Raw genomic sequence first — 17,463 nt, forward strand, 5'->3', positions numbered from 1 at the left:
TAAAAAAGATGTCACCTCCAAGAAGCCACAAAAGAAAGAGACAAAGGCAGACGCGTCATCCGACAAAGCGCTTAGCCAAGCATCGACATTACCCTAAGAAAAGACACAGTCGTTCCAAGAAAAAGAGGCGTCAACAAAGGGGAGGATTCCTTGGTGATTTTGGGAAAAACATTGTCACCTTTATGACAAAGCGATAGTCCCAAAAAAAAAGATAAAAGGGCGTGCGTTAAGTCATCGACGTTAGTGTCTGTTCGGTGAATGTCCCGGAACCCACAAGCAAAAAATGTCACCCTCCAGAAAACCCCAAGGAAAGAAAAGGAAAGGACTGCCACCACGTTTAGCTAAACATGGGGACCTGTTATCTGTCCTGTCCAAAGCTTCTTCACCCCTACGAAAAAAACTCATTCAAACGGCCTCCAAAGAGGTCATCGATACCGTGTGCGAATGTTGTTTGAACGTTTTGAAAGGCACGATCCCTTTGTCCAAACACCAGAAACAATGCTTAGGCAAACATCGTCACGTTCTTCGCCAAATGGTTCAAAAGAAAATTCCCATTCGTCAAAAAAAGAAGATGTTGGTCCAACGTGGAGGCATTTTACCTCTCTTGTTAGGCCCCATACTGAAAGGAGTCTTGGGAACCATGTTGGGAGGACTGGTGGGAGCAAGATAAAAAGGCCTCGGAAGTTCCAAGATCTCAGAATCGACCCCTGACAACCCCCATGGAAGGACGAAAACTAGCTTTAGTGCCTTACAAACGATGGATGGAATACCATCGGTGGCAAGAACAACGCACCCCGCATTTACCTCCCAATCCCAATTTGAGCGAAATGTCCCAGTTACAACACGAATTGCAGTCCTTGATGGATCGCCAAGATTTGTCCGAAACAGAAAAATCGCAAAAGTACGGTCAACTCTTGCAACGATTGCAACTCTTTCACCAGAAAGCTTTAGACGAAACAGCTCTACCCACTCTGAAAGATTTTAAGACCTTGATGAAAAGTCCAGCACCATCACCAGTACCAGTACCAGTACCAGTGGTCAAGACAGAAAAAGGAGAAGAAGAAGAGGAAGGGTTTCTAACTCCACCAGAAAAAGTACGCAAGTTAACAACACCACCTACCTCCAGAATTGGATGGATTAAAAAGATGATGGCCACCCCTTCTTCATCACAAGAGAAAAAGAAAGTGAAGACAGAAGTGAAACAAGAACCGATATCCCCTGCACAGACATCCTCCTCCTCCTCTTCGACACCTATTGCTGGTCGCACACGCAAAGCCTTGCAATCCAAGAAAATACCCCAAGAGAAAAAGAGTAGCCTCTTCCAAGAGTGGGTGCCTTATTAACACATCAACCAACACAAAAAATGGAAAAAGTCTTAGCCAGCATTTACTACGATCCCTCCCATCCTGCAGGTTACGCAGGAGTTCAAAAATTGTATCGTGCTGCCAAAACTCGACTGAAAAGTCTCCGTTTACCTCAAGTGCAACGATGGTTACAAGAACAAGCTACCTACACTTTACACAAACCCATTCGACGCAAGTTTGCCAGAAGTCGCACCCGAGTGGAAGGCATCGATCATCAATGGCAAGCCGATTTAGCCGATGTCTCTCATTTGGCCAGCTACAATCGCGGCTACAAATATTTGTTTTGTGTCATCGACGTCTTTTCCAAATTTGCCTGGGTCGTGCCCTTGACTTCCAAATCGAGCAGCGAGTTAGTGCGAGCCCTGCAACGGGTGTTGAAACAAAGCGGTCGTCGCCCTCTTCGATGGCAAACGGACAAAGGCACCGAATTTCTGAACCAAGCTTTCCAAAAAGAATTAAAGAAACGTGACATTCATTTTTTTACCACCGAGAATCCCGAAACCAAAGCCAGTATCGTGGAACGTTTTCAACGTACTTTGAAAGAACGCATGTGGAAATATTTTACGCATCACCACACTCTGAAGTACATCGACATCTTACCGCACCTGGTGCAAGCGTACAACCAATCTTACCATCGAAGCATCGGACGTGCCCCGCAAGACGTGACTCCCGACAACGAAGTGCTGGTGTTCGAGCGCCTGTTCGGTACGTCCCCGACGAGGGCTGTCCCCAAGAAAAGTGGAGAGTTGACCGTGGGAGATTGGGTGCGCATTGGCAAAACCAAACGCACTTTCGACAAAGGTTACTTACCTAACTGGACGACCGAACTGTTTCGCGTCACTGGACGAGTACATGGCCGTCATCCTGCCGTCTATAAATTGGAAGACATGAACGGAGAAGTACTCAAAGGAACGTTTTATTTGCCCGAGTTACAACGTGTCACCAAAAAAGAAGACGACGTGTACGACATCGAAAGCATTCTCGAACGCAGAACCCGTAAAGTGGGCAAACGACGTGTCAAAGAAGTCAAAGTACGTTGGAAAGGATATCCACCCAGTTTCGATTCTTGGATCGACGCTTCGCAAGTCATCGACTATAAAAAGAAGAAGTGACCATCATGCCCTTTCACACAGCAGCAGACGCAGCTACGTCGACCAGTCCTTCTTCCCCTAGTTCTTCTGTGCAAGATTTACAAAAACAACCCTTGTGGGTGTGGTGTGGAGAACGTGTGCCTAAAACGCAAATCGTCTTTTTCTGCCAAATCTTCGTGGTGTATTGTGTCATCGGGGCAGCCATCGCCAATTTGAGTTTGCAACAAGGAGACAAACAATTGTGGACCATTTTATTGAGCAGTTGCATCGGTTACCTGCTTCCCAATCCCTCCCTGAAATTCTCCTCGAACGGGAACGTTGTGTCCAGTGCCAGTGCCAGTCACCACTCCAACAACCACAACCAGAACCCCATTTTGGGCGGAGACACACCTCTGACATCCACTAATATTCCCTCGGACAGCCACAGAACTCTGGAATTATGAGTCACCAAAACCAATTTTACTTAACCTTACCCAGTGACAGTTCCATGGAGGTGTTTCCCCACAACACGTTGTGCTGTTACACAGCCAAATTACCTCAGGCCATCCCCTTAGATCACGAAGCCCATTGGGAAGTGGCTTTAGTGGAAATCATTCACCCGACCCAAGTCCTCAATGTCATTCCCAATCAAAATTTTTTTAATGTGGAAGTTCATGACGAGTCATTGCAACAGGAGTTGAATAAGAAAGTCACGTATGACAATAAAATCTATAATGAGAAAACTCAAAAATGGACCTACCACTTTTTAATTCCCCCAGGTTATTATTTCAGTGGTCAACATTTGGTCAACGTCATAGCTGCCAAGTTTAATGGCGTGTTTGGGAAAGCTTTGGAGCATGCCAAAATAAGTGTCACCATGGAGTACCACAAAGTAGCTCGTCGCTTCTCGATGAGATTTGAGCGGAGTAAAATCATGTCCATTTTATTTTGTCCTGAATTGTTTGACATGTTGGGCGGAGACATGAACCTGAGAATGACCATACTCAAGAACAACGAATTACCCATCGTTTACGACAACGAGTCTTTTAGCAAGTTATTTCGTACCCCAGTAGAACTGAACCAAGGACTGAATTTGATGTTCGTGTACTCCGATGTGGTGGAATACAACGTGGTGGGACACACCTCCGTGCCGTTACTGCGTGTCATTCCTTTCAAAGTGGATTCTGCCGCAAACGCTGACGAGGAAGGTGGAAACACTTACCACGTTCACCGCGAATTTGTCCATCCTCATTATTTGCCGGTCAGCAAGTCGTATTTGGACACGGTCAACATTACTATAAAAGGAGATTTGGGACAAAATATTCCATTCACCAAAGGAAAAGTCACGGTGAAACTCCATTTTCGAAAACGGTTCTCTCACGATTCGTAAGTCATGTATCCAGTGTACCAAGGGGTTGCACGACAGCGAGGACACGGTTTAGGAGACATGTTAAAATCGGCCTTTCGTTCGGTGGCCCCGGTGTTGAAACCGATGGTGACACGCGGATTGCACGCCTTGAAAGATGCGGCACTGACGCAAGGCAAAGAATTTCTCCAAAATGTCATCATCGACAAACAAAACCCTAAAGAAGCCTTCATGAGGGCAGGCAAAAATGTCCTGCTGCAAACGGGCAAAGACATTTTAGGCCGACGAGACACACCTATAAATGCCCTGCACGCTACCGAGTCAGGCATTCAGCAAGGACAAGGCAGAAAGAGACGACGAAGAAAACACCCTTTCACCAGACTTCAAGCTAGAAAAGCCAAGAAAAGAAGAACCGTTCGAGACTTAGACGTTTTCGATTATTGAGACACAGAAAAAAATGATGCACCGAGAGTCATGTGCTTGTTCCAAGACGGAACTGGATATGTTTGCCATGCCCCCCACCATGATGACGATGCAAGAATCGCAGTGGGTGGAATTTCATCCCGTCTCCTCTTTGACGGATTCAGCTCCCATCGAGTTCGAAATCAAAGGACAACCCGAAGATTACATCGATCTGAATAGCAGTTACCTGTATTTGAAAGTCAAAGTGATCAAAACTGACAACACCAATCCTGGAGCCAATGATAGGGTAGCGCCCGTCAACAATTTCATGCATTCCTTGTTCAGCGAAGTGGACTTGTACTTGAATAACAAACTGGTCAGCAGCAGCATGGATACTTACCCATATCGTGCCTACTTGGAAAATCTCTTGACGTACGGAAAAGAAGCCAAGAATACTCATCTGGATGCTTGCGTGGTATGGAAACCTGACACGGCAGGTGCAGGCACGTTTAGCGACACAGCCCTGACAGAAGATGACAATCCTCACAATGTGGGGTTTAACACACGTAGAACTAAAATTTTGCAAGGACGTAGTTTAGAACTGATGGATCGTTTGCATTTGGACATGTGGTTACAAGAAAAGTATTTACTGAACGGAGTTGATATTCGCCTGAGACTGAATCGTAGCACTGCCGCTTTCCATTTGATGGCCCATGCCAACGAATACAAAACTGTTATCCAAGAAGCCAGACTTTACGTACGCCGTGTGGAAGTGTTACCTAAAGTGGGAAACGACATCAGTCAGACGTTGAGCAGAACGAACGCCAAGTATCCCATACGACGTGTGGAAGTGAAAACGTTCACCATTCCTGTTGGACAGCGATCCATGATCGAAGATCATCTGTTCCAAGGACAGTTACCCAAGCGTTTGATCGTTGGTATCGTCAGGAATTCAGCTTTCAATGGACTTCACAACGAAAATCCTTTTGAGTTTCGACACTCTAGCGTGTCTAAAATCGAAGTCAGTCGTGACGGCAAGACCTTGTGCCCAGAACAATTACTTGAGATCGTACTTGTCCCTGTACGAAGCCACCGGACAGTTAGGAACCAATACCAGTCACGGTATTACGTACGAAGATTATGCAGGAGGCTACGCTTTGTGGGCTTTCGATTTCACTCCAGACCAAGGCAGCGACGAGGGACATTTCCACCCTATAAAATCTGGCCAGATTCGTGTGGAAATTCAGTTTGCAAATCGAGACCCTGCTGATCCAACGTTGAACGTGATCCTGTATGCAGAATTTGACAATACGATAGAAATCAACAGTTTGAGAGAAGTCATTCTAGATTACTAGAAGCCATGGAAGACTGTTATCCCTCTTTACCTAGTGAAGAAACTTTGGAGATGAAATGTGAGGAGACCGTGGAAGGAGAATCCCAAGACAAAGACGAAGAAATTGTCATGATGAAGTCGAGATGGCCAGAACAAGAAGCCCATTTAGTCTCCTGTTTTGCCAAACACTTGGTCGACAAAATGACGAAATTGATCAAGAAAAATTGCTATGGATGTCAAAACGATCATCCCAGTCAAATTCAACACGATAAATGCCTGATGTTGAGTCAAGAAGAAAAATTGGACGAGTATCTGGACGAAGCTTGGAGTCTCATCTCAAACAAAGACGTGTTGCACCAGTGGTATAAAGACTTGCGTGAACATTCTTGTCCACCATTAACCACTCAAGAGATCCATCGTATCGAAGCTCTCCTGAATCAGAGTGAGGAAACAGAACGAATAACCGTTTATTCGTCAGACATTTTCAAGCAAAAAGTCAGGATCGAATTGACAACTTATTATTACCTGTGAAGAAGAAGAAAAAAACAACACAGAAAACAATGGATACCTGGGAACTTTATTACCTTTTGAACCACAGTTCGTATACAGCTTCTTGGAATCCTGTCGTCTGTGCTAAAGATGAACTCCCTCATCGCAAACCTAAAGACCATCAAGCTTACGTGATCAACACGGACGAAAGTCATCTCCCAGGAACCCACTGGGTAGCCGTCTACTTTCCTCAAGAAGGCTGTGTGGAATATTTCGATTCGTACGGATTGCCCCCTTTGGAAGACGATATCATCGACTTTATGAGAAGAAATGCTCAAACCACCCGATTCAATAATGTGAAATTACAAGGCACAGATTCCTTGGTGTGTGGACAATATTGTGTGTATTTTCTGCATCATCGCAGCCTGGGCTATTCCTTAGAACATTTAGTGACTCATTTCGATCCTCGTTCTTCTGCTAGAAACGATGTGAAAGTAGATCGATGGTTTTGTGACCATTATGCTTATCTTTTGTCTCAAGCTAGGAAACGTAGTGTCCATCAATGGCCTAATGATTTCCAACAGTGGAAATCACAATTTCATTCACAACGTTGTCAGCCTTGTTTAAAGTAGATTGTATTTGAAGAAAAAAATTGTTTGATGTTATCATGTTGGATTATTGTTAAAAATGTTGATGTTTAGTGTTAAGTGATTTTTTGAATAAAAAATGTTGTGTTTAGAAAAAAATGCCTTTGTGGTTTGTTTAGCTATAAGAATGTTGGATTGATGCTCTTTCATTTCTTACTATCCCTCTCATGAACGTTGCGGTTCGAAAACCGTGTGGGGGATGTTTTCCTTCACGTCCGCGCTTTAACTTTAAGAACCGGTTTGTTCCCAGTCTAACCATCCATTGTCGACTCATCCTCCTACGAAGATGTGCTCCAAACTAGCTAAGCTCAACGAAGCCTACGTGAATTTGCATAGGGTCAGACATAGTCTGATACCGAAACCAGAAGAAATAGAGAATGTGAGAATGTTAAAAATCACTGAAGACCTAATAGAAGAGCTCTTCAGAGAAGAAGTGAACAGGGAAAAAGAAGAATGGACAGAGAAGTACAGACTTCAAAAACAGCAGCAACAGCAACAACAACAACAGCAACCTGAACCTGACAGAGGCTTTGTCGATTGCCGTATCGACACCAAAGAGTTCTTCTTCTCTTTCCGAAGAAGCAGACCTATTGCCAGAAAGTCTATCCTCAGAGGACATCGCATTCTTAGAAACTAAAAAAGAATGCCATAGCAAAACAAAAAAACAGCCCTTTTCAGGGCTACCCAATACTCTAGAAAAGAAATAACCATCGATTTGCCAATGTGTGTAGGTAAAGTAGTGTGAAAATAAACACTAACTCTCTCTTAAAAAATGTGAGGGTATGTGTTTGTGTGTTCGTGTTTGTAAGTGATAAAGTAGGTTGGTGTGGATAGTAGATTAAAATGATGTTTGTTTTTTTTGGCTGTTTGAGGTGTATATTTGGGGTTAGATTGGATTGCCTTGCATATGTGGATAGTCTATTGAAGTGATTTATAAAAAATTTTAAAATAGTAATGGGTAGCATAAAAAAGTGAGTGAGTGTTTCTTTTAGGTCCGCGCGTTGTTGTTTTTTTTTGGTTCATGATCTAGGTAAGATGAATTTTATGTTATTAGGGGATGTTTTCCTTCACGTACGCGCTTTCACTATAAATTGAAACTCGTTCGGCAGTCCAGCTACCCTTGTTGATTGATCAACACCAAAAATGAACACGAGACTGGAGAAACTGTTGGAGCTTCATGTGCATCTGGAATATGCCAGGCGCATATTAAATGAACTGGCCGCGGAAGCCATTGTCGAGGAGGGAAGGATAAGAGAGGAGGAGAGAAGATATAAAGAAGAAGAAGAAAGAAGATATAAAGAGGAAAGAAGAAATAAAGAAGAGGAGGAGGAAAAGGAGAGAAGAAATTTCAAAATCCCAGAGAGCGAAAATTGGGATTCTGAAGCGACATATCCTGCCTCTGCTCTCTCCCCCCAAAAGGTAAAAAGTAACTGGGGGATAAGATGTGTATGTGGCGCCAGGCCTGGAAGGTGCCACCATTAACCAGGTGCCCATGAAGTTCCAAACAAAACAGCCCTTTTCAGGGCTACCCAATACTCTAGAAAAGAAATAACGATCGATTTGCCAATGTGCGTAGGTAGAGTAGTGTGAATATAAACACTAACTCTTTTTTTAAATAGTGGAAGGGTATGTGTTTGTGTGATTGTGCGTTTGTGTGAATAGTAGTTTATGGGTTTTTTACTGTTTCTTAGCGTATGTGAAGAGTATAGTTAGGGTTTTATTATATGAAATGAAAAAAGTAGGGGGATGTTTTCCTTCACGTTCGCGCGTTGTTAGGTCATGATCTAGGTAAGATCAATTTTATGTTTTAGGGGGATGTTTTCCTTCACGTCCGCGCTTTCACTATAAGGACCCACAGTGTTGGTCGTTCGCACCATTCTACGGAATAACGGAAAGAAAATGGTAGCTGTATCTGACCTGTTCAACAACTTGAGACACTGTTATTACTGGATAGTAGATGGAGTATATGTTGTAGAAAGATTAGAAAAGGAATGGAAATATCCAGTTACAAGGGATTTTGTGACCAGACAAGTGAGGAGTCTGAAACTAGCTATGGATCTCCTTGACGGTATGTTACAAGAAGAAGTGAAGAAAATAAGAGGATTAATTAACCCTCCCTATGTAAGAGTAGGTAGCTTGAAGGAAGCTCTAGATAATACAACATTAGTAAGATGCTTCCTACAAGATATCTTAGTTTGGAGTGAGTGGTCTTTTGTGAAATGGGGTGTTGACCAACTTATAAAAACCGAGGAACTTATGAAACGAGTGCTGACCCAAGAAGTAGAGAACATAAAGGAAAGGTGGACTAAAGAAAGAAAGGAAGAACAGAATAAGAAGAAGAAATTAGAATTCGACCAACTGAATAACAACTGGATGAAAATACAGGCCAAGTTCCGAGCCATGGGTCACCCGGACTGGATACCAGAAACAGAAAAGAAAAAGAAGAAAGGAATGATGGATAAAATAAGAGGATGGTGGAAAAAGTTAAGAAGTTAAAAGAAGAAGAAGAAAAACCCAAAGGCCCTTGTCAGGGCCAGCCATATATCTCGAAAAGAGATAGTCTTTGAATTGCCTACCCCTTTTTTTAAAAAATTTTTTAAAAAAATTTTTTTAAATTTTTTTTAAAAAAAAAAAAATCCCATGTTAAATTCCCCTTGTCCGTAGAGTGACCCACGATTTATTCCCATGTTCAATTCCCCTTGTCCGTAAAGTGACCCACGATTTATTGCCATGTTAAATCCCCTTGTCCGTAAAGTGCCCCACGATTTTTCTCCATGTTAATTTTCCCTTGTCCGTAAAGTGCCCCAAGGGGTCTTGTAATGCTAATTCCCATTGTCCGTAAAGTGCCCCCATTCACTACTGCTGTATTGGTATCACTTCTTTTTCTTGTAGACTTCGTTTTGTTTGATTTTGGTGTAGTTTGCATTCTAGTTGTTGCCCAGGTTCAATATCTTGTTGGATTAGCTTGTTATTTTCTTGTTGACTTTCTTGTATTTGCATTTGTATTTGATGTTGTTTACATCCCTGTGATTCGTTTTCTGGAGGCTGATCTCGAGTCTGTTGGTGTTGTTGTTGTTGTTGTTGACTTTTATTCCCTTGCTGTTCTATGTTTTCTGGTTGCTGTTGTGGTTTTATTTTCTTTTGTTGTTATTCTTGTCTATTTTCCATCACCTGTTGTTGCTGCCCTGTTGGTATCTTTGTTTGTTGTTGTTGTTGTTGCCCTCGTGTCTGTTTGGGTTGTTGCAGTTGAACATTTTGCCCTTTTTTTTTGTTTTCAATTTCTTTCTGGTGTGTAGTTTCTCTCTCTTGTTGTTGTTGTTGTATTTGTTCTATCCTTTGCTTTTTTCCTGCTTGTTTCAGTATTTCCTGTTCTTGTATTTGTTTTTGTTGTCCCTGTTCTTGTAAGTGCTGTTGTTGTTGTTGTTGCTGCTGCTCATCTTGTTGTTGTTGTATTTGCTCTATCTATTCTGCTGCTTGTTTCGGTATTTCCTGTTCTTGTATTTGTTGTCCCTGTTCTTGTAACTGCTGCTGTTGTTGTTGCTGCTGCTCAACTGTGTTCTTTGTTGTTGTTGTTGTTGTGGCTGCATATTTCCTATTTGTCTGCTGCTTGTTTTTGTAGATGTCATTGTTGGTCCTATATTTTCCGAGTTCTGGGGACATTTGAATGGTGTGTGACCTGTATTCCCACATTTATTGCATGTTCTGTCAAAAATGCATCCTTTGTACCACGTCTTTGCTAAGAATCCGAATATGTAAAAGGCTCTCTTTACTTTCTTCATGTTACTGCTTTCTATTTCTAATATCCGTGTTCCGTCTAAAATTGATGTTGTTTCTATTGTTCTATTCCTTGCTGAGATAACCGGGATACTGAATTTTTCCTCAAAGCGCTTAACTATTTCTTCTATTGGAATTTCCAGCGGGATGTCTGTAACATGTAATTCTCCTGTTCGTTATTTTTATCTCCCTTAGCAATGGTTCTGGTTCCTTTATTGTCACTCTTTCTTTCCCAATACGTATTTCCCCATATGGTAAGATTGGTTTCTTCCCTTTTGGTCTTATTAATTAGCCTTTGTATCCATTAGGGTTTATGGAGTATACTCTATCCATACATTCTGGGTGGGCTATTTTCATGGCTATCATTACTGTGGTTAGACAAGGTATGTTTTCCCGTTGTATGTGCCTCATGTCTATTTCTTGTGTTCCTTCCCTGTATTTACATTCTAGATAGCTTTTGTCATGCATCACTACTCTTTCCAGCTTGAAGAATTTCTCCAGGTAATTGACTTCTTTTCTGGTCGCCATATTGCCTCGTGTTGCTCGCATTCTGTTTTCAATGTCTCGTTTTTCCATGTTGATTTCCATTTGTTGATTATTTTCTTTTGGATTAATTATTTTGTGTAATATGATTCTTCTTACTCTTTTTGAGTTTCGGAGTCCGTAGTGGACAGTTCAGATAGTCCTGTGGGGGAATCCAGTGCTTCTAAACTGGTATGCTTTGTCCTTGCCATTTTCAGACGATAAAACAACACACACTGTACTTCTCAAGAAGGAGTATAAGAATCCCACTGCAATATACGGGCATTGTGAGCTGTGTTGCCATCGCGATCAGAAACTTTGGTTAATTTATAGAGATAATCCAATCTGTAATAACGATCACCTTAACTAAACAACGGCAAATCTAATTAACCCAGGTCAGATTTGTCTTGTATGTAACGGTCACCTGCCTCTACGTCAGAGGTCAGGTGTTTCCAAATCAAGCAACGATTTCTCCTTGCTTTGGACGCTATCGGTCGCGTGTCCACAGTGCCCGCATGGTATGAGATGATGCAAAATTGTTTGTTTATGATTTATGTTTTCTGTATTTTGGCATTGTGATCAGCAAATTCATTTAATGTATAAATACGTGTATATTGCAATAAGTAGTCATTTTGGCGGACATTGTAGAAGTCCATTTGAGTAAATAATTTGGATCATCAGTGTCGAGTTAATCAGTGTTTTGCTTTGCAGAGATATAGGATAAAACGACAAGAGCCCCCCCACCCCCGTAAACAGAATATAATAATTTAAATAATTAGATCAACAAAAATAAAATTGTACAAGACACTTGAAGGATAAATTTCTACTTGAAAATAGGTACCAGAAGTAATAAAAAATGCAATTAGCTTTTCCGTTTACACATATATGCAAAATTTTGTCATAAATTCGAGTGAACGTTTCGAATTGAATTGTCCGGCACGTCTGCATCTCTGGCCACTCCAGATTCAACGTAGCTTGTCGGTTGGAGTCGACTTCTGCAGCAACACTGTTCCGTCTGGTATTCGCGCTTCATTCAGGCGTAGATTCTTTAATCCGCAAAGGATTCTTTCCATTCATTGTGGAATCTTTCTATCAAGCGTTCTCACGTTGTTACGCTCAGTTTTTCTGACGTTCTGGCGTGGAAGTCATGACGTGTGAGCTCTTTCTCTTTAAAATAAGATAGTACAACTAGATTCATGTTCTACATTGCTCCCTGGAATGAACTAATGTTTCATCTGTCGTCCCCTTGAGAGTTTAGCCATATCGTATTCCAAACAAATGCTAAATGTTAAAATGCTTTCAGAACACAACCTTGCATCCATAATTTGCTTACACACCACCTCTACAAAAGATAATATATAATATAAGAACTTAATATATTCCCCTAATACATCCAACCACCATTACTAATTGATCGAAATCATAGTCTGTACTGACCTCGTACACTTAACAAATAGGCCACTGCAGAATGAGTTATTAATCACTATTTTGACTAATGTCAGTCACATGCAGACATTCGGTCGACAATAAAAAACCGCTTGGTCCCTATTACTGTTCTAATGCTAATTACTGTTCTAATGCTAATTCAACCGACTCAGAGGTTACGAGATTTCACATCATAGTTATACCAATAAATTAGACACGGTTCACTTCTTGTCTTAACTACATCTTTTGCTAACTAGCAATTCAGTGACATAAACATCATACAAACCTAAAAAAATAATCAATTTTTAGCATACATGATTCATATCATTCAACACAAATAAATTAAATCAATTATCTTCAGACTCACATAAAAGAAAACTTTATGAAACTAAGACACTGTACATTGCTCTCTTTTCCACTTTAAAAGAATCGTCTCTCAGGACTTCCAATACACGTCCATTTGACCCTTTTACGATTTAATACTCACTATTCTTCTCAGAGTCAAGACTTCTTGCCTTCGAATGCAGAAAATTAGACTGACGAGTTTTGCGGTGTAATACAATTATAAAACACGAAAGTTCGCCTGAGAAACCTACGCCAATTTAACTTATCTAATCGGGGTTTTATATTTATTTAACCACCATTAACATGCCCATCCAAGGTTTGGAAAATTTCACATCGTTCCCTTTTTCCTTAACAAAGCGATCTCTGCAAAGTTTCAACTCTTGACCAGTTCCCTGAATCAGTCGGAACCTCTTTAAGAATCAATCATGTATCCCCCAGAACGATTAAAGTACCGTATCCTTACCCTTGCCATTGATTTCATTCTGTGCCAGATCTCATATATCAATTCAAAATGGAGTGCATATTTCTGGTCAGATCTTGAAAACTTGGGTTATGTGTTCAATATCATAAAGACCCTGGACAAGTCCAGAAACAAACCACCTATTAATGAGGTGATTTAATATACAATCGGCACATCTTGTTGCTACACTATAGTCTATATTTCTTATCCAGTATTGGTAGAACTAGTTTGCACGATCCACACGTTAATAAGGTCATATTGGAGCAGATTGTTTTGAATCTCTTTCCTATTCTGTCTGCCATATTTCTATTATGATTTTAATTCAGATTTAAAATATGGCCTTATATCTTCATGATCTTGGATGGATTCAATAATAAGCTACATCCATGCATATTAATGAAGTAATCTTGCATTAGGCTGCCTCACCTTGTTACCATTCTGGCTGGAATATTTTTGATCTGATTTTCACCCACGTGGTGTACGTTTTTACATCATAAAGATCTGTGACAAGTCGTATAATGAGTGAAATTGATTTATGTTAATGTGGAAATGTGTATTACGAATTAGGTGAGTGGACTGAATTCTGCATGGGTTTTATGTGAGGCCTGACCTGTAGTGATTAATCAAAGTAATTATGGATGCATACACTATGTTCTGCTGGTTATCACTCCTAGGTTACTCAATGTCTGTGACTTTCACCTAGGAATATATTACTTCTAGCGCTGGACAATGTTTAAATTTTCTAACAGATTTGACGAAAAATGTTTTTAATTAACATTAATCTGTTTATTACTAACTTATTTCCTCTTATTTGATATGATATAAAATAATGTTCTTTTTATTATAAATATCTCACTTTTTTGTCCTGACACAGTAGGTATATTGTTGGGTGGGTACTTCACAGTATTATTGGCCATGTTGTTCCAATGACAGTAAAATTGCCAAATTTTAAAACAATTAAATGTTTAAACTTAGAGATAAAGATTGCCAAAAAGTCTTTAGTTGAAAAACGTCCAAGAATCATTCTAGTCCGAATTTATTTTCAGCATGATAATGCTTGCAGTGGTTACCATGGACTAGTGCAAGCAGAAATAAGATATGAAATCGTTGCTTACACTCTAATTTTTTTTCTCTGAAGTTTATTGTTTTATATACACTAAAACCATAAGAAATGATCGGTTGCTAATTCAACATCTGTATTTTTAAGGTCTCTAAGATTTCTCTCGAAAAAGATAAACTTTTCATTTTTTGTCCCCCACTATAAATTTTCAGCATATATCGATGAGCACCAGGTAATTAGTAATGTCTGCAAGCTTCTCTCGTGACCTTGGATTGTTAGCTATCAGATCAGTTAAGTAATAATAATATATCGGAGTTACCATAATATTGCCATTATAATTCTCTCTCTCTCTCTCTCTCTGAATGCGTGTAACTTGTTTACCAACACGTACTTTCTTTTCTCGTGTGGACGTAATTTGTTACAATATTGATCGAGGCAATGTTTAGATTAGCACTACAGTTTAGTTTGTGATAAGGCGATGATAAAAGAGCTGGAATTAGCCTGTTCGGTTTGCGCGGACTGAACTATCATTATCAGATGACTATTTAGATAAACAATTCTTACTCTTCATTTCTTCAGATTATTACGTCAAGTGTTGACACAGTAGGCAAAATTGGATGACATATGGACAACACGCACACCGTGACGGATGAGATTAAAGTGTCAGTATGTGAGAGTATACATGTATATTTGGGAACAGGAAAAGAAAGACTTTAAATTGCAAAGGACTTCAGAAAAATTTCAACCAGATAAGATAAGTGTATATACGGCCTAAAATACTTGAATGTGCCATAGGAATGGATGACACTTTCAACAAAATGGATATGTCTGTTCCTGTAGTAGATACTCGAGCTAAAGAACCAGAAGACCACGAACCAGAGCCAAAGAGTTCATCATTCTATTATAATAGTGCCTTATGTGAAACTACCCCTCTTACATTATCACCACCTTTTGATTCCAATACAATCATTGGTCTTGAATCAGATCAGGATGCGGCCTTGGATAATAAAAAACCATTGGATGATCAAGAAACTTTTGGGCTTTACGGAAGTTCATCGTCGTCTTATAATAGTGCCTTATCCGAAATAGAATCTTTAAGAATATCACCATGCTTACACCAAGGTATGATGCAGAATTTGGAATACAGTGATGACGAAGACAAAGGTTTACATCACAAACTTACACTGGATGGCTACGACACCTCAGATGTCAATGAGAGCTCATCATCATCTTATACTAGTGCCTTATCTGATATGGACTCTTATGTGCTATCCCCATGTTTCAACCAGGATTTTGAATTGGAGAATGATGTGTTTGATGACTTAGATTTTCAATGCATGCTCCCACAGGATAACCAAGGCACCTCTGAATTATATGGGAGCTCATCATCACCTTATAATAGTGCCTCATCTGAAATATGTTCTATTGCATTATCATCATGTTTAAACCTGGATAAAATACAGGATTTCGAATCAGATGAGGATAGGTTTGAGGATCTAGACTTAAATTGCAAGTTCCCTTTGGATTCCCAACAAAAAGAGGAAAGTACACCTGTGTGTAATGGAGTTATCCAAACACTTTTTGGAGATCATCAAGAGATTAGTCATGGCAGTATGGGTGTTGATTCTTATTCTTGCAATTCGATTTTTGCGTGTGGAAGGCAAGAAAAACAAGTCGATAAAAAAGCGTCTTCAATAACAAGGGCTCAGGAAGGAGAGGAGATACAGTGTTATGATGATATTCCACTATCTAGCTTGGAGTACAACTCTTTGAATACGGATAATGATGTCCCTCTTTGCAATTCAGGTGGTGCATGTGGAGGCCCAGATGAACAAGAGGATATCTTGGGTCCTTCAAAGGCAAGAGTTCAAGCAGTGGCAAATCAGGTGCTTCCTCCCAAAACTAATCAGGTATGTTTCCCTTCATGTGAACAAAAGCCTTGACTGTATAAAGTTTGGACAGATTTACCTTCATGTGATATGTATATTTGGTGGATCTTGAATAATGATTTCTGTTTAAAAGCAATAGTAGAAAAGGAAGAACTGGTTAACTTGATTTATAAATACAAATCACTAACCTTAAGCAAGCGAAAAAGGAATCCTCCCTATTTTATGTTCTTAAGTGTTTTGTCCTTTTCTGTTAACTTATTTTTCTTTGTACAATAACAGTACACGTGTTGGGAAAACGAGGCAGAATAAGCATGGAGCGGATTCTAGCGTTTACATTTTTCGATTTGATTTTTATGTTTATTCTGTTTTCTTGTGATAAGATGCTGAAATGATATAATGAAGGGTGACATAATGTAGTGACGTGTAAGTGTAAGAAGAAATGAAGGAAGAGAATGCAACACATGTCTAAATAAAGGAATAAGTGAAGAAAGAAAGAAAGAAAGAAAGAAAGGGAGAATTAGCTAACTCATAGGGATGACAGAGGAATGATGGGAGAAAAGAGATAAAGAAGAAGAAAGAGGAACGAAATAACGAGCGATGAATAAGGAAGACAAGAAGAAAGAAAGTAGAGCGATGACATGAGATGAGATGAATTGTCTGTTTTACGTTTGTTTTCATTATTTTGACACAAACTGAACGGAAACATACGAGATTTTATGTGAAAATCTCATGCCAATTGAACAACATTATTGATTTGACACCATGCAGCATGATTGTTCTGATCGTAATTGCAATAAAGCTTCCACCTTCCGCCTGTGATCCTAGGCTCCAGCAACCACATGGACCTGTTTCGCTGGATCACTCCAACTAACCGAATGACAGTCGTAAATTACCCAAAGGATCCCAATTACTGACCTAACCTTCTCACAGGATCACAATTTGTACCTAAAACATTTGCCCTTGGTCCTCTGGTTCAGGCTCGGACCTATCGGACTTAATCGTCGGATCAGACTATCTCAACATATGTCAATCACCCGTGATCGAATATATGTTATGGGCCCATAAATGGACCTACCCATGAGTTCGCTTCTTTTCAGTTCGTGCCAATCATCCTTGATCCTATAGGCTGTAGACTCCTGTTGGTTCACTGCTTTAACCTCATTAATACTATGTTCAAACCCGTGCATCAACATGTTATCATTTCGGTCATCAGAACATGTATATATTTTACTAAATCCGACAGAGGTTTAGGGCTCCACATTACCTTGATGCGGTTCATCATAAAAAGGTATCAGAAGACATGTGGTTATTATCCAT

General features: G+C 40.2%; 1 protein-coding gene across 1 annotated transcript in view; it reads left to right on the forward strand.

The window, feature by feature from the left end:
* Positions 1–14,850: 14,850 nt before the first annotated feature.
* Positions 14,851–17,463, forward strand: part of LOC149772726 (3'-5' exoribonuclease HELZ2-like) — a 60,607-nt gene continuing 57,994 nt past the window's right edge. The window contains exon 1 of the mRNA XM_089947437.1: positions 14,851–16,167. Coding sequence (XP_089803563.1) covers positions 15,055–16,167 — 1,113 coding nt within the window. The 5' untranslated portion in view covers positions 14,851–15,054. The remainder of the gene's footprint in view (positions 16,168–17,463) is intronic.

This window comes from Sinohyriopsis cumingii, unplaced genomic scaffold (assembly GCF_028554795.1).
Source record: "Sinohyriopsis cumingii isolate HCF-2022 unplaced genomic scaffold, ASM2855479v2 utg001196l, whole genome shotgun sequence".
Lineage (NCBI taxonomy): Eukaryota > Metazoa > Mollusca > Bivalvia > Unionida > Unionidae > Sinohyriopsis > Sinohyriopsis cumingii.